This window comes from Eptatretus burgeri, chromosome 8 (assembly GCF_056783735.1).
Source record: "Eptatretus burgeri isolate ZD-2024b chromosome 8, Ebu_testis_v1, whole genome shotgun sequence".
NCBI lineage: Eukaryota > Metazoa > Chordata > Myxini > Myxiniformes > Myxinidae > Eptatretus > Eptatretus burgeri.
In genome coordinates this window covers 22610770-22633951 of record NC_140968.1, presented here as the reverse complement: position 1 = coordinate 22633951, position 23182 = coordinate 22610770, and the positions used below count along the sequence as shown (strand labels likewise).

At 42.7% G+C, this 23182-nt stretch overlaps 1 protein-coding gene across 1 annotated transcript in view; it reads left to right on the top strand.

Moving 5' to 3' along the window:
- The window catches only part of LOC147021298 (MAP/microtubule affinity-regulating kinase 3-like), a 36384-nt gene extending 14250 nt beyond the window's left edge, over positions 1 to 22134 (top strand). The window contains exons 8-20 of the mRNA XM_085893738.1: positions 303 to 436; positions 1427 to 1513; positions 2574 to 2615; positions 2896 to 2944; positions 3856 to 3927; positions 4999 to 5069; positions 5214 to 5270; positions 9463 to 9693; positions 12425 to 12547; positions 12717 to 12769; positions 13149 to 13278; positions 18532 to 18652; positions 21313 to 22134. Of these exons, the coding sequence (XP_085749864.1) occupies positions 303 to 436; positions 1427 to 1513; positions 2574 to 2615; positions 2896 to 2944; positions 3856 to 3927; positions 4999 to 5069; positions 5214 to 5270; positions 9463 to 9693; positions 12425 to 12547; positions 12717 to 12767 (917 nt within the window). The 3' untranslated portion in view covers positions 12768 to 12769; positions 13149 to 13278; positions 18532 to 18652; positions 21313 to 22134. The remainder of the gene's footprint in view (positions 1 to 302; positions 437 to 1426; positions 1514 to 2573; positions 2616 to 2895; positions 2945 to 3855; positions 3928 to 4998; positions 5070 to 5213; positions 5271 to 9462; positions 9694 to 12424; positions 12548 to 12716; positions 12770 to 13148; positions 13279 to 18531; positions 18653 to 21312) is intronic.
- Positions 22135 to 23182: the final 1048 nt, after the last annotated feature.

Sequence of the window (23182 nt, the reverse complement as noted above, 5' to 3'; positions counted from 1 at the left end):
CCAGCAGAGAGCCCCGAAGGAGACCTCAACTTGCCTCCGAGTTGTCTGGCCTGACTTTGAATCCTGACCCAGCCATAAACTGTCATACCTGTGTTTCATCAGTTGGGTCATTCACCAATGTGTGTGCCGTCCCTCGGATTTACATTAAACGGGCATCCTGTCTTCTGGCATTTGTCAGTGGGCGTTAAATATCCCACGCTGTTCTTCACGAAGAGGTCGCGACCTTTCGTGGTGATATTCAGTTCATTGATATTTTTGTGTCACAATATCTATTTTATGGTGATTTTTCCTCTTCTTTCCAGGATCTTCTCTCAGTCATGGTGAAGGTGATGAGGATGTTGTTTGCCTCAACTCCACAGAATCTTCTCTCAGTCAGAGTAAAGATGAGTGTGCTGACCATGAGGAGTGTGAGTCGAATGAGGACAAACCTGTTGTGGTAAGCAAGAAATTGGATTATCTTTATACTGTACAGTAATGACCCGGTTTGCGTCGAGGAAGTGTTCCTGAACAGTGTGACGATTATTGAAATGACGTAAATCCGAGCAATTTTTGTCATAAGAATGAATGGAATAAGCGAGGGCTGCGTTCCTAACGTCACCACTTCAAGTATTATATTTCACTTTTTACCGATGATATTACCATTTTTGATTAATAACAGTTATATTGAAGAACAGTACAGAACTTGTTTCGGTAATTTTGTGATCTCCTGATTTCGTACTTTGGTGATTGATGTATTCTGACATCTTTATCTGTCTTGTAAGTTCTGAAAACGTTTGAGAATAAAAGCTATGGCTTTTTACAGCAACATAAATGTGAGTTGAGTTGACACAAGTTAGATCGTATTAGTAATGACGTGACTACGTAAATCGGGGTATTACTTTATTTATTTATGATATTAATAATTTCCTCCTTTTTAGTTCCAATGAGATTTATTGGAGTAGTTGATGAGAGATAAACAGGATTGTCTGGAGGTATGCACACTCCTCTCTGAGCTCTCAAGCCGAGGATTGAATCTCCAGCTGTGTTGTCAGCAAAAACTCTCATCCTGGTGTTTGATAGGGAGGGTGAATCATCAATGTGTGTGCCGTCCCTCGGATGGACGTTGGACGAGGAACCTCATCTGTCTGGATGAGTCAGTGGACGTTAATGATCCCACGCTGTCCTTCGTGAAGAGTAGGCGAACTATTGCCGGCACCATGAACAAATTTTAAATTCTTTCCCTGACTTCCTGAGCCGGAGTGGTGACTTGACCAGCATTGTGGGCTAGTAACTGCTTCAGCAGCACCGACTCTCTGCCTCGAGTATGGTACATGAATATGATGATGATTATTGAGTTAATGTGAAATCATCATTGAAACACTTACTTCATTATTTCTCTTATTTTCCCAAAGGACTGTTGTCAAGCTGTGTTTGTGCCTGTTTTCAGATCGGGAACTGGGAGATTATCTCCAAAATTGGAGAGGGGGGTTGTGGAGTCGTCTACAAAGCAAAGAACGTCTACTCTGAAGAAGAGGTACAACATTGTGGTATACTTCCTGTGTCTTCCTTTCACCTTCTAGGAGCTGGAACAGCTCATGAGAGATCTAAACAGCATACAGGGGAAAACACAGACAGCAGTTTTGAGGGGTGTGACAGAGGGACACACGGAAGAAGAATGAGAGCAAAGGAATAGGGACATTCTCCTCGATCTGAATTTGTCTCCCTCATTTCTGTTTCAATGAAAGTTGCTTTTTATTGAGCCTTGTCAGCCCCACATCAGTCCTGGAGAAGATTACATCATAGATATGATTACAATGGACACGTAACATGTAATTTGTGACAGATGATGGCTGGCTGTCAGAAATCTCAGTAAAAATAATAGGGAAAACCCATTGAAGCAGCTCCTTCCTTCCTATCATTGTGATGCCTCAACTGATGAAGTATCCGCATGTATTGTTTTTGGGTTGTCCGTCCGTCTGTGCTAGTTTTCTCTCCAATTGCTTATCTGATCGACACATAATTTTCACCACAGGTGCGACTCATCACTCAGAATGTTTTAATGACAATTATGATGTCATATGTCATGTGTTGTGGCAGCCATGTTGGGAAAAAGGGAAAAATTGGGACCTCTGTTTCTGCGAAACCGCTCCATGGACAAAAAGTGGAATGTATCCCATGTCAAGTACTCCACATGGGAAATATGTATGATATTTTGATGATGTCATTGGTGGCATTGTTAGGACATCATAATTGCATGCGTCGAACGCTTTATCCGATCAGTCTGAAAATCTTCTTCTCCGTAATGGCTGAACAGATCGAGGCAAAACTTTACAGGTGTTATCACCTATCCATGAAGAACAAAAAGTTCTCCACTTATGATGTCATTGGTCACATGAAGCATTCAATAGTCTACCTACTCTCCTTTTCATCGTCCATCGATGTAAAGTTCCTTTCTGTCTTTTAGCTCCTCTTTAGACCTCTCTATAAATTGATACAATCATTGTATATCACGATACACCGATTTCATATATTTTACTCGCTTTTCCACATTGTAACCAAGATCTTCTCATGTGACCTCTTGTCATCTCTTTCAGGTGATTGTGAAGGAAGCAATTTATGTGAAAGGTGTCAAAGAAGTAAGTTTCTGTGAACATGGAGATAATGTTTTTTTAACTGCTGAACCAATACATTTTAATTTACCTCTGAACTGTCCTGGTAGATATTTTATCTGTGATGGATATTTAATGCTTATTGGCCCTTGAGGCTGAGTCTCTCTGTGCGAGTAACAATGTTGTGGTGAGAGCAATGAGGGGGAAGTTAACCTTCATATATCTTCTGGAATGAATTTGTTCAATTTTCTTTTCCTCTTTTCTCTTTCTTTTTGAAGTATTTTAAAAATATTCTTTTCTTTTGTAGCTCCGGAAAGAAGCTGAGATGATGAAGTCACTAAATCATAAAAACATTCGTAAGTACAGATTTCACTCAAATTTATCGCAGTCAGAACAAAACAGGTTAAAAATTGCTTCTGTGGCATGAATTTCTCACTTAACAATCAACAATTTCACTTTTCTTAAACTCAAACAAAACCAAAGTTCAAGTTTGCAAAAACATCCTTTTTGATCCGTCTCTTCATACTTTGTCACAAAATGCTGGTGCTGCTTCAGCACCTTCCTGAGCAAGGGTTATACTTGGATGGTTTACCATTGCCTTCCCAGCAGTAGCTGGAGCAGGAATCTGTAATTTGGCCAGGGTGCTGGCAATAGCTCGGAAAATGTAGGGTCTTTAACGCCCACCATTTAATTATGGTAGATGGAATTCCAGTTTAACATCCGTCCAAGGGATGGCACACACACATTGAATCACTGTGCCTGGGAAACACCAGGATGACAGTTTAAAGCTGGGCCGAGTTTCCAACCCAGGCGAGACAGCTTTAAGGCGAGTCTGCGTACATCTGTGGCTTCAGGCCATCCTGTCAGCTCCCTTTTGGATTGCATAGTCTTCAATAGAAATGTCGCTTACACTCAAAGTCATATCATGCTTCGGAGTGGCGACCTGGAGTCGTCTTATCGCAATAATTCTCATCAGTTTTCTTCAACCTTCATCCACTCTCCACTAATTGGGATTCATAAATACACTGCCCATGCAACGAACACCCATACTTATTTTATCGATTTCCTGATGAGTGGTGGGTGTTGCCCAAATATTTGCAGACGTGATCATGAATGGTGAAGGACCACATTGATCCTCACCTGTTGACTACTTCTCATTTGCAGGGTCACACTAAATTTGCATGTTCATGTTGTTTTAAAATGCTTCACCTTTGGTGAGTTTCTTACATCATCTTAACTTGTGCTCCACTGTCTTGTTTCCACACAGGGAAGTTGATTGACGTCCATGAAAGTCCGGCGTTCAACAGAGTGCTCCTCATTCTGGAGTATGTGAATGGAGGTGAGCTTTCTGACTCATTTTGCTGAAAATCCAGTTTTTGTCCATGAAGTTAATTTTTACTTGAGCAGATTAATAATTTAGTCAGACACTAGAAGTGGTACAGAGTCTTGATTTTTTAGGCCTCAACATCAGCCATGATGTGGATCATAAATAAAAGCTGTTTCCAAACTGAGCTGCAGACTCCATCATTCCAAATAATTCCTTAAACTCGTCGTCTATAAAGTGTTGCTGCGTCGTGCAATGGAGATGTATTGAGAGGTTTATATTCCACAGAATCCAGGAGATCCGTTTTTGATTCTGCAACCTCTCACGCCGGTGATGAGATGGCAGCACCACAAACTGATCTGGATTCTGTGGAATATATTGCTCAATATTATCATCATATCACGTGATGAGGCTGAAACAAATGGCCAGTTCCTCTCACATGGCAGATGGGTTGACTCCTTTCATTTCTGTGGCCTATCAAAGGAACACAGGGTCTTGGAAGAGTGAGGGTAACACCGTATTCACAGTGGGACCATAGTTGGACACAAACAAGGGAACGACTGAACTGGAAGAGAAAAAAAACAGAGGACGGGATGTTGTTCTGCACATATGGAGCAACATGTCTCACGCTCAATATTTGAGCCTTTGCAGTCGAGCTCCGCCTGCCTCCTCACCCCTCTGACCATCTCCCGTTCCTCCAGTACAGAAAAGTTCTTCCAGTAGCCCTTCCTTGTTCAACTAAAAGTATTCACTTTCCACACACTTCGACTCTTTTGTTCCTCTTTTCTTACATTTGTGCAACTGCCCTTGAGAAACTATTCAATCACATTCTCCCCTTCAAGACTTCAAGTTTGCGGTGCACCACCATCTCATGTCATCCTCGATAACTTTCCTCAATAATTTTTCTGTCCCCTTGCTCTTCCAGGACCTTCGATTTTGCAAACAGTTTTCATCTTTATCGTTTTGTGTTTAACAATAAAACATCCAAATCTTCAAAAACAAAACAACTTTTCCTCTTGTCGTGTTTTCTAAGAAATGAAAAATCTCATCGTCTTGCCCTTGTATGTTTCTGTTTGATGTGTGCAGCTTCACTCTCTAGCCAACTTGCTGTGTGGGGAAAACTTGAAGAAAGCCAGGCGTGGCATATCATGGAGCAGGTGAGCTGAATGAGCTTTTAGCATCAGTCTGATGTTGATGACGTGTTTTGAAATATGACGACCAAATATAATTGAACTCAAAATTGTAAAATCTCAACAATTACAATCTGCTCCATGTTTTAATATGTTTTCTCCTCCTTCCAGCTGGCTTCTGCTTTTGCATATTTGCACAGTTTGAACATCGTGCATCGGGATATAAAGGTAACCAAATACACCAGTGCCTTCTGTGATACTTTCTGTGTAACTCTGCAATGAAAACCATTTTTTATGCAGCACAGCAAGGAAGGAATGGGGGGGGGAGGGTGAGGGAAGGGGGTTAGTAGAGGGAGCAGGAAAGAACAGAATTCATATTGTTGGGTAATGATCAACAAAGGTGGCAGTTTATATGGATGGGGGGGGGGGGGTGCCTGTTTCACACACTGATCTTTTTGTGCTCGTTGCACAATTAATGAAACCCTCAACATAACTCGAAAGGAAGATAATAGAATTAAATATCCATTCCAGTTGAGTTGCAGTCTGTGAAAAGCAGAACCACCCATTGGTGGAATGTGTTTAATTTTGATATCTATATTCACGTCGGCATTGTGAAGATGTTGTTGTGCATTTTCTCCTTGAAGGCTGCCCGTTTCTCTGATACTAAACGCGCTGTTACTTTATCCCAATCTATGGCACTTCTCTCCTCGTGCACTCAAAATTTGCCTCCTGACGTCTAATCACCTCATTCTACAATCTCAGAATCATCTTACAGAATACACTTGCACACCCCCTGTTATGGTCACCTGTCCATAAATGCTGTTCTTCCTCAACCTGCTCATGAGGGATATTACCTCATGAGAGATCCAGCACTCCACTCCTACTAATGGGATTTTCGACAAACCGGATTAAAAAGCAATCCTGGACAAGATCAAGAAACTCCTCTCTGTTCTGCTCTTTCCCTGTTCTTGGACCCAATCTCTCCCTGGCAAATTAATATTGTTGGGGGTTGGGTGAGAAGACCATGAGGGGGAAAAGCTATCTCGGCTCCCACCAGACTCCCCGGAATTGTCGGCCGTCGCACATGGACAATTCCGTGATGCGGCGGGCTGCTTACCTGACCATGGACGTCAATAACTCAACCGCGTGACCTAGCGTCCTCCCGTCTATGGGTTAACTGGGTTACCAAATTAATCACGTGATTTAATTACCAGGGAACACGACCTCGGTATGCCTTGTCCGGACCGGAGCACTTCACCAGATCGAATGCAGCCGAGCGACACTGCCAAGTAGGAGCGACACTGTTGGGAAGAAAATCCCGGCTAAGCGAGGATTCGGACCATGCTGGATCAATGAAAGAAAAGAGAAAAACGAGCTGGGAAAATTTCTTTTCATCACTTATTACAATGGGGCGAGGTAAGGTCTGTGGTGCGATCAAAAGATTTATTGGGGTGTCCAAGCAGAGATAGGGAAGAAAGGTGTGGTGCGGCAATATACAAGCAACTTATGAAAGCAGACGCAGAGCAGACCGAACACGAAAATGAGAATAATAATAATCTTCTGCAGGCTAACTTAAATAGACAGGCACCATGACACACACACGCACACACACAGACACAGAAAACCCGATGCATTGAAGCAAGACAGGAGAGGAGTTGAGGCTACGGTATCTCTGTACCTTTGTATAATTGATTGCCCGAACACGCCACCAATACGTTCCGGGGGAATGATCCATGTTGTGGTATGCCCCTGACAGCTGGCGCGTCGGCTGTTGCGTCGGGCTGCTCGCGTCGAGACCGTGGGCGTGAAGAAGGGGCTTAAGTTGGGAGGATGGAGTCAGACCGAGTGGACGGAGTGGTAGGCGGGACCAGGTGGGTGGGTGGATTCAGCGTTGTGTGGGTGGGGAAGAGGAGTCGGAGTCGAAGTGATGACGACAGCAGGCGGAGTCGAAGTCCAGCTTGAGCGGGAGGTGAGGCAGAGAGCGATCGAAGGCTCCGCTCGGACCTTTTTTAGGCCCCGCGGTGTGGGGTGGGGGGCCACCTAGATGCGTTGTGTCATCACCCGAATCGGGTGCTCTGAGTGGCCCCGACCCCCTGTGTGGCCCGGTAGTGATGGCCGGAAACTGCAACATTCCATTTCCGGCAAGATGACCCCACGCTGCAAAAATATCCCGCTCCGACCTCACGACATGACACGAATCACCCACACCGAACTCCACGCCATGAATTGCCTTGCACGAACCCCCGGGTCATGCCCTTTCAACCGGCCGAGGGTCCCTCATGCCTGCTCGGGCGCCCCGACCAGCGCGGGTCAACGCGCCTGCCACGTGTGTGCCACGCGGCCCAAGCTGCACAACATGCCTCCGCCCGATCGCAGCCTCGCTGGCCGTAGAGGCAAGAAGACATTCGCGGTCTGTGGGAAACATCCGCGGCCGCCAGCGAGGACCCAAGGTATGACGTTATGGCGAACCATGCACAGACAGTAAGATGTGTCCATTCGTCTGCCTTCAAGCACATTCCGTTCAGTGTGCATAGATCCGCCATTACGCACATGACCAGCGCTCGTGTTTGCCCGATTCTGCTGTCGTCTGCGTGGGATGAAACCTGATTGATATACTTAGTCCAGAAATGGGTTGAAGAGTATGTGCCGCCCGTGTCATGCAAAGGTGGCATGGTTTTGCCTTTCTCTGATCGGCCTCGATTGAGGGATCGCTTGAGGACAGGAGCTCTGTGCTGTCGATGCTCATGTGGTGTTTGAACGTCCTTTCTAAGGTGCTGTTTCTTCCGTCTCTTCCGTACGTGTTCCGTGCAGCGTGGGCGTCGTGTTGAGTGTGCTTTCTACGGAGGGGTGTCCAGCGTAATGCCTGCTTGGCCTTTACTGAGGACCCATCTCACAGTGAAGGGTGCACTTGGCTCAGATTTACCTCAGGAATAATCAGAAAAGAAGAGTAGGAATGAAATTAGAAATGAAATGGCGAAGAAATGATGAGAGCAAACCTAGCTACGATATCCTCACAACGCACGCCCCTATTGTCCCACGAGGCAAAAGGAAAGGGACTATCTACACGTATATTAATGGAATAACTGTCTTGGGACCACTTTATGTTGGATGCACGCGGTTCCGAGAACCGCAACACTATCATCCACAATAAGTACTCTTCCCTTGTCACAAGCCTTTCTGAATTCTTAACAAACCTTTCTTTATTACTCTTCCCTCACACCAAGAACCTGATATACATTCTTATCTGGACAGTTCAAGGAACACGATACCATGCACAGTGTTCAACTTGGAGTTTTTTTCAATTTTGTGTTTTACCACCATTTTCTCCAGCAGCTATTACATCACCCAATCTAACACGTTACTTTATTTCTTCGTGCCTGTTGTATGCGTCCATAATGACGTCCTTAAAAACAGTAAGTTTCCTGCTCGGAATGATTTCCAATTTTGTTTGATTGCCAGGCAGGCAGACAGTGTAAAAATATTGTCTCCTCTCTGTGTATGCGTGACTTGGGATGAATTGAGAACCAAAGTACCGTACGGTAGAACGGTGGACTTGTCTTTATATTCACTCACAGATAGCCGTCTACGATGGGTAAGCGGGACAGGACGGTTCACAATACTCGGTTACGGGAGTTTCGTTGGATGTTTTGCGCCGCATTCAACACATCAGTTCATATTGGTAGCGTGTCTGGGTGCTCTTGGTAGCGTTCGAGACCGGTCGCTTTAGATTGTTGGCCTTGACAGATCGTGCCGGATGAGTAACACGAACAATTTGACATATTCATCGTTTCTGTATTACCTCCATAAACAGATTAACAACATGGCAGGATAAAAGTCGTAAATGCTGAACAAACAAACGTCCTGAACTCATGGACTTAGTAAAGTAAAGCACGTCGTCTGGGACCCCTTGCCGTCGGTTTCCGCCGAACGCTGCTGATTGTGACGTCATTGATTCCCTCTTTGAAAATTCTCTCTATATTCGATTTTTTGAATCTGCTATCACCTGCGTAAATACATGGAACACATAATGTTAAGATTTCGGAAGTATGAACAGAATATGTTCAGAGAAAAGTGTGTTATAAGTTCCAGGCTTTCGCCCATTTTCTTATGATGTACCGATTCATGTTCAAAATATAACACTTGATTTACATCGGCTGTTCCTCGATCATAAACGAACGATGATAAACGGATAAGATGGACGGACGGACAGACAGACATGAAGCAATTGCTTCATCCTGCTTTTCACTTAGTGTGCTTGGGGTAACGACTCTTCCATCCCTCGTCTCAATCCACACAGAACCCTCAAATTTGGATCTTTCTTTTCACACATTTTACTTTTGTGTGAAATCAGACAAATTTAGATCTTTATCATTAACGGTTTGATGTGTTTTTAACATATTGATTTCTGTTTATTCTCCAGCTTCTAAACGTGCTTTATAGCAGGGGGCTTGTGAAGGTCATCGACTTTGGCTCTTCTCAATCTTTCATTCACGGTGAAAAGGTTCGTGGCTACTTTGGCACACCTGGATATATGGCACCAGAAATCTCAAAGAATGGCTGTGAAGGTCCCCCAATCGACGTGTGGGCGCTTGGTGTCCTGTACACGACATTATTCGTTGGACTTCATTTTGATGGACGTAATATCGTTGAAGTGAGTATTCTTTATGAGGTTGTGAGGTTGTGTTGAATGTTGAATGAAGGGAGTGTTGAGGTTTTGGTTCGGGATTGTTGTGTTGAGGGTGTATTGTGTTGAAGGATATGTTTTGTTGTGATATATCTGATGGTTTGAGGCTGGGATGTTGTTGATTGGCTTGTTCAGCACACGCCATGATGGACGTGCAGGTCATGGCGATGCTTTTGATGTGAAGTTCTCTTAATTTGACGAGAGGACGTTCCACTGGATATTCCTGTTTGGAGGCATGATCTATTTTCTTCCACACTGTGGAATGAAACAAATGATTGGTTCATCCTTCTCTTCTGTTCTCTTTTATAATTATTGTTTATTGCTGGTTTTCCTTTCTTTTTGGGTCATCTCTTCTCGCATGACCTAATAATATGGGTGTCGATGTCCTTCGATCCGTCCATCCGTCCGTTCTCAATGAAGTTGAAGTGGGAGATCAGGTCATTCGTGATCCTGATAGAGGTCGATGAGACGTACAAGATGGTATGATTTTCAAGGTCACCGAAGGCCAAGGTCAAGGTCACGAGGCCTTTGAAGTTGAGAAAATGACGATTTTCAAATTCTATCTCCGCCATTTCTCAAGCGATCTTGAATTTGATTGTAGCATATGAATCTATGGGACAATATCTAAATTTGGTCAGGCCGGATTTTCGATATTCGCTTTCGTTTTCGTGTCACGTGACTTCAAAGTTGGCAAAAAAATGCGAAAATGACGATTTTCAAAATCTATCTCCTCCTCCATTTCTCAAGCGATCTTGAATTTGGTTGTGGCATATAAATCTATGGGACAATATCTGAATTTGGTCTGGACGGATTTTTGAATTTCGCTTTCGTTTTTGCGTCACATGACTTCAAAGTTTGCAAAAACTGCCCTTCCTTCAGGAGGCAATATATTCTCTACTGGGCATGGTAAAAGTTAGTGAATGGTGTCATTGCATAGCAGCTGACCTTGTATATTTATACATTTTCCGCCGAAGGTGCAAAAGTTTCAAAACCCGAAATGTAAACCTCGGCATTTATTTTCAAAATATAATTTCATGCACACGCGCCAAAATGCCGAGTCATCTTTAACCAAACTGCGCAGTAGTCTTCGGTCATAACTGAACATTGAGAACTTGTGGTATTTTAGAGATGACCGTCACCCCCACACAGGGGTAATTTTTATGTGTAATTTCAACACAATGCACTGAAAATTTGGATCATATTTTTGTGATGTTTCATTTTGTTTGCCAAAGATTTGAGCTTTCACAAATCTATTTAACTAGTTGTCAGCGTCCACCACTAACTACCCTTCACTTGCTGTGGAACGTCAGCCGAGGCCCTTGTGTGATTGAGGTGAAAACAGAATTTACTGTAAGTTTGAGTCAATACAAAGTTCAGGACAATCTTTTCATTCTCATTATCTTCAATTTCGTCCATTGTTGATACGCCGCATGTGATGAGATGAGAGATTGTGCAAGCCTCTTTTTCTCAAGCCTGAGCTGAGAAAAGCTTTCAAACAAATACAGCCCAAGCTCGTGTTTTTTTTCAGAGAAAATCGTTTCCCAGGGATTATTATTGGAAAGTTGAGCGAAATTAATTCGGTATTCTGGCCTTTCCCGGTTTTCTTTGGTCTGGGCTCAAACTTTGGCTTCAAACCATCTGGAGGTGGCAAGTGTATTGTGCTCACGCCTGTGCAGTGTGCTCTGTTCACCTCCTTTCCCAACCCTAAGGAAAGACTCATGAACTTGTATTTTATGTCCTTCAAAGCTATCCCACAACCAAGTTGACGAGACAGGATATTGTGTGTGCAATGGTCAAAGCTAAGTTCATGCAAAGTCACATGATAATTGAATGGAAAATGCGGCTGGCATTCCAAAACGTCTGTTTTCTGAAGACATGGGTTGCAGGTTGTTTCACGTCTCAGGAATAAATGGCCTCGATCTCTCTTCTCTCACCCTCGGCTCAATAACCCCACAAAGACTTCAAATCCAGTTATTGAGTTGAGAGCGTTTGTTTTTCAGCTTTGAATTTTTTTTTGTGTTTTACAGAATAACTTTTTTGATGAATCACATGTATGTTATTGGTTTACAGTCAAGTCATGGTTATTGCATCAGTGAGTTCTTGTTTGGAATGTGTTTATGACCTTCCCCACCAAAGGTGGAAGTCAGTTATGTTTTCACCCCTGTATATCTGTTTGTTTGTGTGCACGTTATCTCAAAAACTTGCGGACGCATTCGGATGAAATTTGTTGCTCAGGTGAGTTGTGTGACTTGGACGAATTGATTAGATTTTGGTGAAGATCTGGACGTGACTACTGGAAATTTAAAAGTGATTCTTTACCATTGAGAAATGGGACAAAAACTGATATGTTGCAGGACATCTCAAAAAGTGAGATTCGGATTCAGACGAAACTTGCTGGACAGGTTGGGTGTGTGACAAGGACGAAGATTTGATTTTGGTAAAGATAGGACTCCGGATCCGGATACGAGATTTTTTTTCATTTTTAAAGCGATTCTTCATTCTTGAGAGATGGGGATAAAAATGAGATATAGCATGAGATTTCAAAAAATTAATGGGTCTGTTATGTTCCACTGGATCAGGCATAGTGTAGCGGAGGTATGCGCTCTCCCGACAACCCTTGTATTCATAAAAAAAAGTGTTCCATTGTGAAGATGGTTGAGGATTCTGTCACAAATACATTGTTTTTGCTTTTGTGCAGATGTCACCTGACAAGAGTGACTACAATGTGGTGTACAGCCCACCACCCTCTGCGAGTGAGGCATTGGTTTCCCTTCTGACTGGGATGCTTCGGAAGGATCCTCTGGAACGACTCACTATGCAGGTGAGGGTTTGATTATGTTTTCAACTATTTTATTTACATGAACAAAAATGTTCACACATGCTGAGGTTGCTGACCTCCTGTTATTGTGGATGAAAATGCGATTGCTCACAAGTGGAGGTGTTTCCTGATTTTCTTTATCTTTGATTCCAACATATCCATTGTTTTGCAGGAGATTGTGAATCACCCGTGGTTCGAAGAAAATTGCCACATGTTATTTTGAAGGTAAGCAGCCCTCCTTTTTTACTTATTATTATTATTTCAAAATATCTTCTGTTCTTATATCGTTTCTCCGTAACATGGAGCCTCATGGAAGAGCAAGGTGATAGAGAACATAAACTGATAATCAGACAGCTGGGTAACGATTGGACAAAATAAGCATGAATTTCTGGTTCCTTGTCTGAGTGCATTCGACTTGGATCATGGAGTGCCTCTTTACGGTTTATCAAAGCTCCGTTTTCAGACCATATCCATTGGATCTCTCCATTATCTTTTCGTCCCCGTGTTATTTGTGTTTTTGTCCAATTTTTCTGTGTTTAACCTTTTCTTCTTCTGGCGATTTGTCAAATTTGTGTGCCTGTGAATGTCTCCCCTATTCAAACAGGAAAAGGATTTGGGATGGTTTGAGATGGTGGAGAACAGCAGTCTTGAAGACTTGGAGGAATCATGAGATCGAAAAAAATGCAGAAGTTGGTTACACAGGCGGCAAAAAGAGGAGGAAAAAAAAAGTAGAGGTGAGCAGTGATTCTTCATTTTGAGACTGAACAGAAGAGAGTTGTGGTGGACCGCATGCACCCTGTAGATACCAGGGGAGGGGGGAGGAGATCAGAAAGGAGGACGGAGAAGACAGGTGTTGATTTCCATGTCCCCAAACTGACAGTGAGGACAGTATGACTATCGGCATTCCCGATCGTCCAAGTGACCATCTCGCTGTGATTCAATCACGAGTTGTAGCTGAGAATGAAACCTTGTAAATGTCACTGAAAATTTACTTTTTGTAAACTCAGCTGTTTACATTGTAGATGCAGGATTGAATGAGAGAAAATAATTACAAAAATATAAGAGATTATTTGCTCTCTTTTTTTGGTGTATAAGTCGACATTTTTTCTCCTGCAAGGCAGGCAACTCGACTTGCACTCAGAATGGACGTATCTCCATTTTAAGACATTGAATTGCAAAAATGTTTTTTTTTTGCAAAGTCTGATATTTTCTGAAATAAATTGCATAATTGTTAATTTTATAAACACTGCAGAAAGTTTCACTTTGACATCATGGATGCATTCCCAGAAATTGCGACATTCAGCAACATAACATAAAGCGGACGAAATATTCCTGTCGAAGTGTGAAAATGGAAGGATGCGTTCCCATGGCACATTTTCGCCCACTCTGACACCGAACATAACTTTAACTGCACTTAACCACATATTAGGGAAAAATAATAAACAAATCAACAAGGAACACAAATGAAATGCACAAATGTATGTCTGAATGTGGAGATATATATATGTATATATATGTATATATATATATATATATATATATATATATATATATATATATATATATATTTATTTATATACATATGTTTGCATGTTTGAATGTATGTTTGTATATATATATATATATATATATATATATATATATATATATATATATATATATATATATATATATATATATACATACATACAGGGTGAGTCAGAAGTAGCGTCCGATTTCATTCAGTCGATTGTTTTCCATTTGTATTCCAGAGTACAAGAAGGAAGAAATAAATGAATGACATATTTAACTAACCATTTATTCAAGAGAAAATTATTACGGAACTGTAGCAAGCTGTTTTACTTGCAATTTTCAAAGTGCCCTCCCTCGTGATTGATGCACAATTGCAGCCGAGCAGGCACAGAGCGGCACATACCTCTGCAGATTTCGATATCAATTTCCTCAAACTGTGCAGTGATTTGAGCCTTCAATTCCTGAATGGTACGAATTTTTTTCACGATAAACAAGGTCTTTCATGAGCCCCCAAAGAAAGAAATCTGGAGGTGTAAGGTCTGGGGAGCGTGCCGACCACTCGTTCGGACCGCGGCGGCCGATCCACTTTCTGGGAAAGTTTTCATCAAGCCACTGACGAACATAATGTCCATAATGAGGTGGAGCTCCATCATGCTGGAAATAACAGTCCTGATCTTGTACCCTGGGCCAAAGAAGGTTTGCAGCATATCCAGGTAAATTTTTGCAGTGACAGATCCCTCAAAGAAAAAGGTTCCAATTATCCCTTATGGAGATATGGCTGCCCAAACTGTCACTCCAGGTAAATTTACCTCCTTCTCAACTGTCACTCTTGGGTTATTCGGAGCCCAGTCGACACAATTGTGTCTGCTAATTGTGCCATTAAGCTCAATTTGGTGCAAATTCAGTAACTTTCCAAACTCGCAGCAATAACCTGCAAAACAAAATCAACAATAAATATATTACGAAAATTAATAATCTGCAAGACAATGACTTCCCAGAAAGAATCTGACAGATGAAAAAATAGAAATCTGGCACTTCTTTTGACTCACCATGTGTACATATATATATATATATATATATATATATATATATATATATATATATATATATATATATATATATGTTTGCGTGGATGTATATATGTATATGCGTATGTATGTATATATATATATATATATATATATATATATATATATATATATATATATATATGTATGTGTGTGTGTATGGATGTATATAGATATATTTATGTATGTTTCCATGTTTGTATATATGTATATATATATATATATATATATATATATATATATATATATATATATATATATATATATATATATATATATATATATATATATATATATATATATATATATATATATATATATATATATATATATATATATATATTGTTACGGCTATGGAAATTCGCAAACCACCATTCAGGGGCCGTAGGTGAGATAACTCTTTGCACATGTGTCGTTAGCCCCAAACCCGTTGTTTAGAGGGAATTTATGTGATTCATTCGGGCTGTGACGCTTTGATATAGCCGTTTTTCTGTTCTATCTTTATTTTTAACCAACCACGTCTCAACCGCCATAACCATCAAACCACCACCGATAAACCCTCCACAACCCTCACCTCTCTCCTTCTACGGCCATTCCCACACCACCTGTGAACACTGAGCGTCGGGCTGTGTTGGGCTCGTTCAAGATACGCACCGAGCCGCGAGTGCAAATAGCGGCCTTTCCGAGGGAGAATTCGGATCAAGAACGCTACACGCCCACTTCTGAACCGTCCAATTAGCAAGCGCGGAGGTGCTTGGCCCCACCTCCAGGAGCGTCTGTGTGAAATCGCTATATGCAAATTCTAGGATCAGGGGAGGTTCACGCCCACTTTTCCTCCGTCCAATTGGCGAGCGTGGCTACGCCCCCGAGGTCATCCTGATCCGGAAATTTGCATATTGTTTTCTCCTGCCGGCCTATAAAATGGCGAGCGCAAGGCAAATCGTGGCAGAGTCAGTTTTGATTGAAGAGCAGAGTGTGGCAGCGGCAGAATGTGGCGGTAGCAGTGTGTGTCGGCAGAGAAAGAGGGAGTCGAGCCATCGGTGTGGCAGAGAGTGGAGACGGGTGGCGAAGGCATCGAGTTGGGTTCTGCAGTTGGCTGAGGAGATTTGTGGGAAGAGGCCAAGGAGCTCGGGTCCAAGGCGAGAAGGACGGCGGTCGGCGACGAGGTCACGGTGTGAGATCGCTCGTCGCGGGACCCAAGCCAGCCAGCCATTCTCCCTCCCCCAGGGCATCAACAATTCCCCCTTTCCCCCACGCTGAGATAGTGCAACAAGGGGGCCCCGTTCCCACCCCACTCCAAACATCGTGCCAACGAAACCCGCCAAGGAGTACGGAGTCGGGGCACAGCCACATCTGCGGCTCGTCCGCCAACGCGTCACGAGGACGCGGGTAGGACCCACCCGGCCTCACGGACCTGGCCGCTCCTTCAGGTCCCGCGCGCATATTGGCCTACAGGCCCGTCTGCCCCCTTGTCTATGAGGGTGGCTTCTTTCCTTTGCTTTTGAGTAAATGTGTGTTGGCGCCATCTGTGAAATAAAACTGTGTAAGTGTTGCCGTGTGTACGCGTATTCGGAAGTAACTCAACATCATTGTTTCTTTTGTTGTAATTGCTATAGGTGCATTTTGACTGTTTGGCTGTATATGTGTGCTTTCCGTGTGTCGCGTAATAAATGTGCATTGTGTGAACTGTTTTCCTGTTTCGCTTCGTCATTTCTTTATTGACCCTCCATCCTGCTTCACGTAAAGGGTTCGTAGTGGGCTTAATACGCCCGGTCATTAATCTGAACCATCCAGGTCAGCGATAACATCGCTCGGTTATCCCGATAGCTCGGAACGGGCCGCCCAAGCGGCCCGTGTCCGGAGTCAACCTGCGGCGAGGTGCGATCGCCCGGTCGACCATTCGCGCAGGTACTTAGGTAGATCGAATTTGGCGAGCGACCCTTTCCTGCGCGGGTGGGCAATTGGCACGATCGTGGGGAGGTTAAACCCCCACCCGTGACTAGCTCCTGGCGTTGGTCCGAGAGGGTCAAGACAGAATTGTCTGTTCCGGTGGGCGAGGCGGCCGCCATTCGTGTCGAGCGGCCGATCGCACGCCGGCGGGCGCGAATTCGCAACAATATATATATATATATATATATATATATATATATATATATATATATATATATATATATATATATGCATATATACAGCTCTGGAAAAAATTAAGAGACCACTGCAAAATTATCAGTTTTTCTGGTTGTTAAGTGACATTCGAATGAGTTGGCGGTCATCCCAGTCAGTGGAAAGTCGTTTTCACCCTCTGCCAGTCTGCAGCTTTGTTGTCCTCAATGTCTGCTGCTTGACCTTGTTCTTATGAACCGCCGTCTTTGAAATTTTAAGGATGAAAGCAACGTGACTCTCACTGTATCCCTCTGCCAGTAAAGCCAGAATTGAACCCTTCTTTTCCTCACTCAAAACTTTTCTTTTCAACTCCTTTCGCATGGTCAATAGTTTTTTTTTTTTTATTCCAATTACTTTTGAGGTACGACTCGCACTGTTTTTGCCAGCCAGCTGGTCCTATTGCAAGAGGATAGTGATGACCACGGCAGTGGTTTTGATACTTTTGCTTGTTAAATAAGATTCGGTTCAGGTGATCACCTAATCAGTATCTCACAAGTAGAATGAGGTGTGCCTTAGTGTGAATTCAACAGACACTGGAATGGAATGGCTGCCTTACATGTAGAGATGCTGATTTAAATTTTTTTTGGTGTGGTTTCCATATATGTATGTATATATATATATATATATATATATATATATATATATATATATATATATATATATATATATATATATATATATATATATATATATATATACATATATATCCATACATGTGTATGAATGCACGATTTCAAACAAGTGAAATCTTGCAACAAGATGCTTGTATTTCTCATGACATGTTCGTTGAAGCGATTAGCACTGATGACACTCAAATATACGTGAAATGGTACATTCAAAACGGTTCGTCGTCTCAGTATAAAATATGAATGACACTGTGAAACGGTACTTCCCCGTTCTTGACGAATTGTAAATTCACAATGACGTCATACCTTATATTCCACAGCGAACGAGTTGTTTTCCCCATTCTGTGATGACTGTCTGAATCCGTCCAGCTTTTTAATTGTCTTACTCACAGATAAACAAATAATCAAACTGTGGTGAAAAAACAACCTCAGTCTACTTTCAGTGACGGAAGTAAACCGTGTGTGTGTGTGTGTGTGTGTGTGTGTGTGTGTGTGTGTGTGTGTGTGTGTGTGTGTGTGTGTGTGTGTGTGTGTGTGTGTGTGTGTGTGTGTGTGTGTGTGTGGGTGTGAGTTTGTATGTGTCGTTGCAATCTTTTGATTCTGTATTTGTGGCATTCAGGACTCGGATGCTGACTTTATCTGGAAAAGTGGAAATTCCATCAAACACTTCCAGTCAATCTTGGGAACAAGCGTGAGAAGAAAATGCTTGAAAGGATCTGATTTGCCATCGGTGATTCGAGGTAGGTGATATTGCTTGTTTGATATTCGTGTGAAGAAGAAATGTTTGTTGACGATGATCATTCATATTGTCGGGGTGGTATTCATTACATTGAATCTTCATGAAACTATGTGATGAAGACAAATTTCATGAGTCTCACCAGGAAAACGAGGCGGAGACACAGCGAGATGTCCAGGCCCATGCAGTCAAGCTGTTGATGGTGTCCCACCAATCTTAGTTGAGGAGATTCTCTGGTCGAGAAAGTATAGTGCATATGTTTGAGGTTTTTCTTGCTGCCACCAAACAAGTACCTGACTGCATGTGTATTTGCTGTCATCATCGAATGTCCCGACAAACCGAATAGCAATTGAACATCAGTAAGTAGAGCAAAGCACCTAAAGAAGTCTTTCTACCCAAGTTTATGCATGCCAATGTGAACAGGAATATCTGGATCTGCAAAACCTGTGATCCTGCTCGAAAACAAGGGAAAACTCCTGCTCAGGCTTCAGCCAACAACTTGGATCTTGTCGCCATCCCAAAAAAGTTGGCGGACTTCAATCATTTCAAAATTCGGTTTATCTCACTGAGACTGACATTCATGAAAATGTTGGCACTTCCTTGTGGTAATATATATATATATATATATATATATATATATATATATATATATATATATATATATATATATATATATATATATATATATATATATATATATATATATATATATATATATATATGGGAGGTCGGCAGACAGCACAGTGCCAGGCAGTTACAGAAAATGCAAATGGGGTTTTAGGATGTATTTGTGGAGGCGTCAATAACAAAATCAAACGAGGTGGTTTTGACATTGTATAGGAATGACGTGAGGCCACATCGAGAATATTGTCCGCAGTTTTGGTCACCACAACTTAGGAAGGACAGGGCTGTCATCGAGAGGGTTCAGCGCAGGGCTACCAGATTGATAGCACAATCGACTGATTGACATTAGACTTGCTGAACATCAAGGCAGTGTTCGCAAAAAGCAAAGATTGAGACATTTGTATTGGTGGCCGAAAAGAGACACCCCGGTTCACTGTTCTATTCAAAATTGTATGCTTTGTCAGATGAATGATGAGACTGCTACTTGTTGTCATGGTCCTATGCAACCAGTTCCACTTCCTTCCATTGCATGGAGTAACTTCGGAGTAGATATTGTTGGTCCATATGCCTCCCATTACAACATATTTGTCTTCACTCTTATTGATGAATCCGGTAAATGGCCAGAAGTTACATGTATTCACACGACCACAAATGAAAGTGTCAGAAAGTTTCTCATTTTTGTTATTGGTCCAGAAGGTTTTCCAGGCAACATCATAACTGATCTGGACCATCATTTGATTCTTCTGAGATTTTTTCCTGTGTTGCTGAAAGAGGTATAAAACATTCACTTTCTGCCATCCACCAGCCTGTTAAATCCTTCGATTTCACCATTCCCTTCAAAGTATTGAATGAGGCTCTGCAAACTGCTAAAATATACACCGTCCAGTTGCTCACTCTGGAAGCAATATTTAAGCTGTGTGCAAATGTACTCCACAAAGTTATACTGGCATTGAACCATCTGTATTGCTTTACCGATGTCACATGAAGAACAAGTTAGTTATTGCGAGAACAACTAAGACACTTTCTGTGCAGAGAAGACGGTGCAAAATAGAATCCAGAAGAAAATAAAAGTCTAGCAGAGCTTAGGAAGATAAGCATAGAGGTGTGAAATGTACTGTATTCAAGCCAGGCTTGGTTGTAAGAGTGAAACTATACAGGATACGTTCCGAAAGGTGAAAGCACATTCTCACGACCTGTTCGAATAAGTGCACAACCAGGTTTGAATACTTATGGAACCAGGGATGGTAAACCATGGAATGTTCAGCGATTAGCTGGAGTCTATGGAACTCCTTTTCCCAATCAGGAGGGTTCTGGTGTTGAATGGTGTGATTTTGAAAAAGTAAATGCTCTCCCAGGAAATGTCACCATTGATCGACCTGTCAGAGTTCAGTGTGCCTGTTTGGATGAGATATTATGTTCGATACCAAGTGTGTTGTACATGGAATACCAAGGTTTATACTTTTCCATTTAAAGACACTGTCAGTGGACGTGACTGTTTGATATACTGTGTCTCTACGATTGCACGATTAGTAGAAGTGAAGTTAATTCTCATCGAGCTGTTATTTCATTGTAACTGAGTAACAGCATATTTTGTTTTGGAGAGAGGGGAACGAGGTGTCTCGCTGTATTGAATTTATATGGCCACGTGCTATGCGGATGATGGCATGACGTCATCACGCCATTGTGAAGGGAAGGATTGGAGGCTGCTTGAGTTTTGGATTTAAATGGTTGCTCTTGGAGTTCCAGGCAGTTCCGACGTTTCTCCTGCTTCCTTCAGGCTATAAAAACATAACGCGACCCAACTCATCCACCAGGTTTTGTCCGAATCCGCCCAACTTTTGAGATGTCCTGCTCACAGATAAGAAAACAAACAGGAGTGAAAATGCAACCTCTGTTCACCTTCGACAGAGGCAAACACTTGCTGTGTGTGTGTGTGTGTGTGTGTGTGTGTGTGTGTGTGTGTGTGTGTGTGTGTGTGTGTGTGTGTGTGTGTGTGTGTGTGTCGGTGCAACTTTGTGATTCTGTTGTCATGGCATGCAGGACCCAGATGCTGAGTTTATCAGGAAAAGTGGACATTCCATCAAGCACTTCCAGTCAACCTCGAGGAACAAGCGTGAGAAGAAAAAGGTTGAAGCGATCTGTTTTGCCACCACTGATTTGAGGTGATATTGTTTGTTTGATATTTGTGTGAACATAAATGCTTGTTGATAATGATAAAATCCATACAGCCGGGGTGGTGTTCATTCTCGTGACTTTTGATGAATCGATAAAATGAAGACCAGTTTAAGAAGTCTCACCAGGAAAAAGGTGAAAATACAGCGAGATGTCCAGGCCAACACAGTCAAGTGGCTTTCGGTGTCCCATGAAGAAATGTTGAGAAGACTCTGGTCCAGAAAGTACAACACATGTATCTGAGGTTTTTATTGCTGCTTCCAAACTCGGTCCTGACTACGTAGGTTTATGCTGTCACCGTTGAATGTACTGACAAACAGAATAGCAATTCAACATCAGTAAGTGGAGCAAAGGACCTCAGGAAGCCTTTCTACCCAAGTTTATGCACACCAGTGTGAAGAGGAATTTCTGGATCTGCAAAACCTGTGATCGTGCTCGAAAACAAGGGAAAATGCCTGCGCAGGCTTAAGTCAACGACTTGGATCTTGTCTTCATCCAAAATTAGTTGGCGGACTTTCAATCATTTCAAAATTCAGCTCATCTCACTGAGACTGACATTCATGAAAATGGTGCCACTTCCTTGTCAGAGAAGTTATGGGAGGGAGGTCGACAGCACATTGCCAGGCAGCTTGAGGAAAACCAAATGGTTTTATATACATATATATATATATACCTCCTCTCTCTCTCTCCCTCCCCCCCCAACCTCACGGAGTGTATTGTGACGTGTGGTGAGGCGTCGCTCTCCTCCCCCCTTCCTCGCATTCCTTCCCCCACCCCCCCCGTCTCCCCCCTTTATTTTGCAGGAAGACGGCTCCCACCAAACTGAGGAAATGTACACCAAGCGAACTTGACAAAAATGACATGCGAAAGCTGCATCCAGAGCATCCATAACTCAACAGAAAAAGCAAGACAAGAAGTAAACACAGCAACAATGACTGCATTCTGCTCTCCAGTACCTGCAATCTCAGTCATTGTGTTGTACTTCCGTCGGTTGTCCATCCTATCTGGTTGAGGACACAGATAAAGCCGATGAAACCTTTGTTGCCCCTGTGTGAAGCGGAGCCATCGCCGTAAAATAAAAAACACACAGGAAATGGCACTTTGTGTTGAGGCGCGGCGGTGATGGTCATGTTTAACCCTCGACCAGTCAAAGATCTCCGGGGGGTTAAACACGGCAAGGTAAGCCTTGGTCTTATTTGCTGTCTCCCACCTTTCTCTCTCTTTCTCTTTCGTCCCACCCACTCCTCTCACCCCCCCTCCGCCTTCCCTCTCTCTGTGCCCCTCCCCACACTCTGCCCCCCTCTCTCTTCCGCCGTTCCTCTCTCCCCCTCCCTCCCCCAACCCCCGACTCTCTGCCCCATCTCTTCGTATTCCCGTCAGCAACGCGACGGATGGTATTATTGTGGGACCGAGTGTCGGCGGCAAGCACGACCGAAGGTGGAGCAGTAAATTCGGCTCCACCGAACACCTGGAATGTAGATCTTGCTTCTCGAAGAACTCCAAAAGGCACGGGTCCCTTTCAGCAGTGCTTCTCAAACTATCTGATGTGGCGGACCGGTTGGTTTTTTTTTCCAATGTGCCAGGGACCGGTACCATATTTGTGCCATATTATTATTTGTTTATGATCCGAGAAAATATTGTTTGAACATCCGTAGTAATATTAATTTTAGCGGCAAAATATAAAAATATAATGAATATCATAAAAGTTGACACATTTTTTGATATACATTTTGTCAAC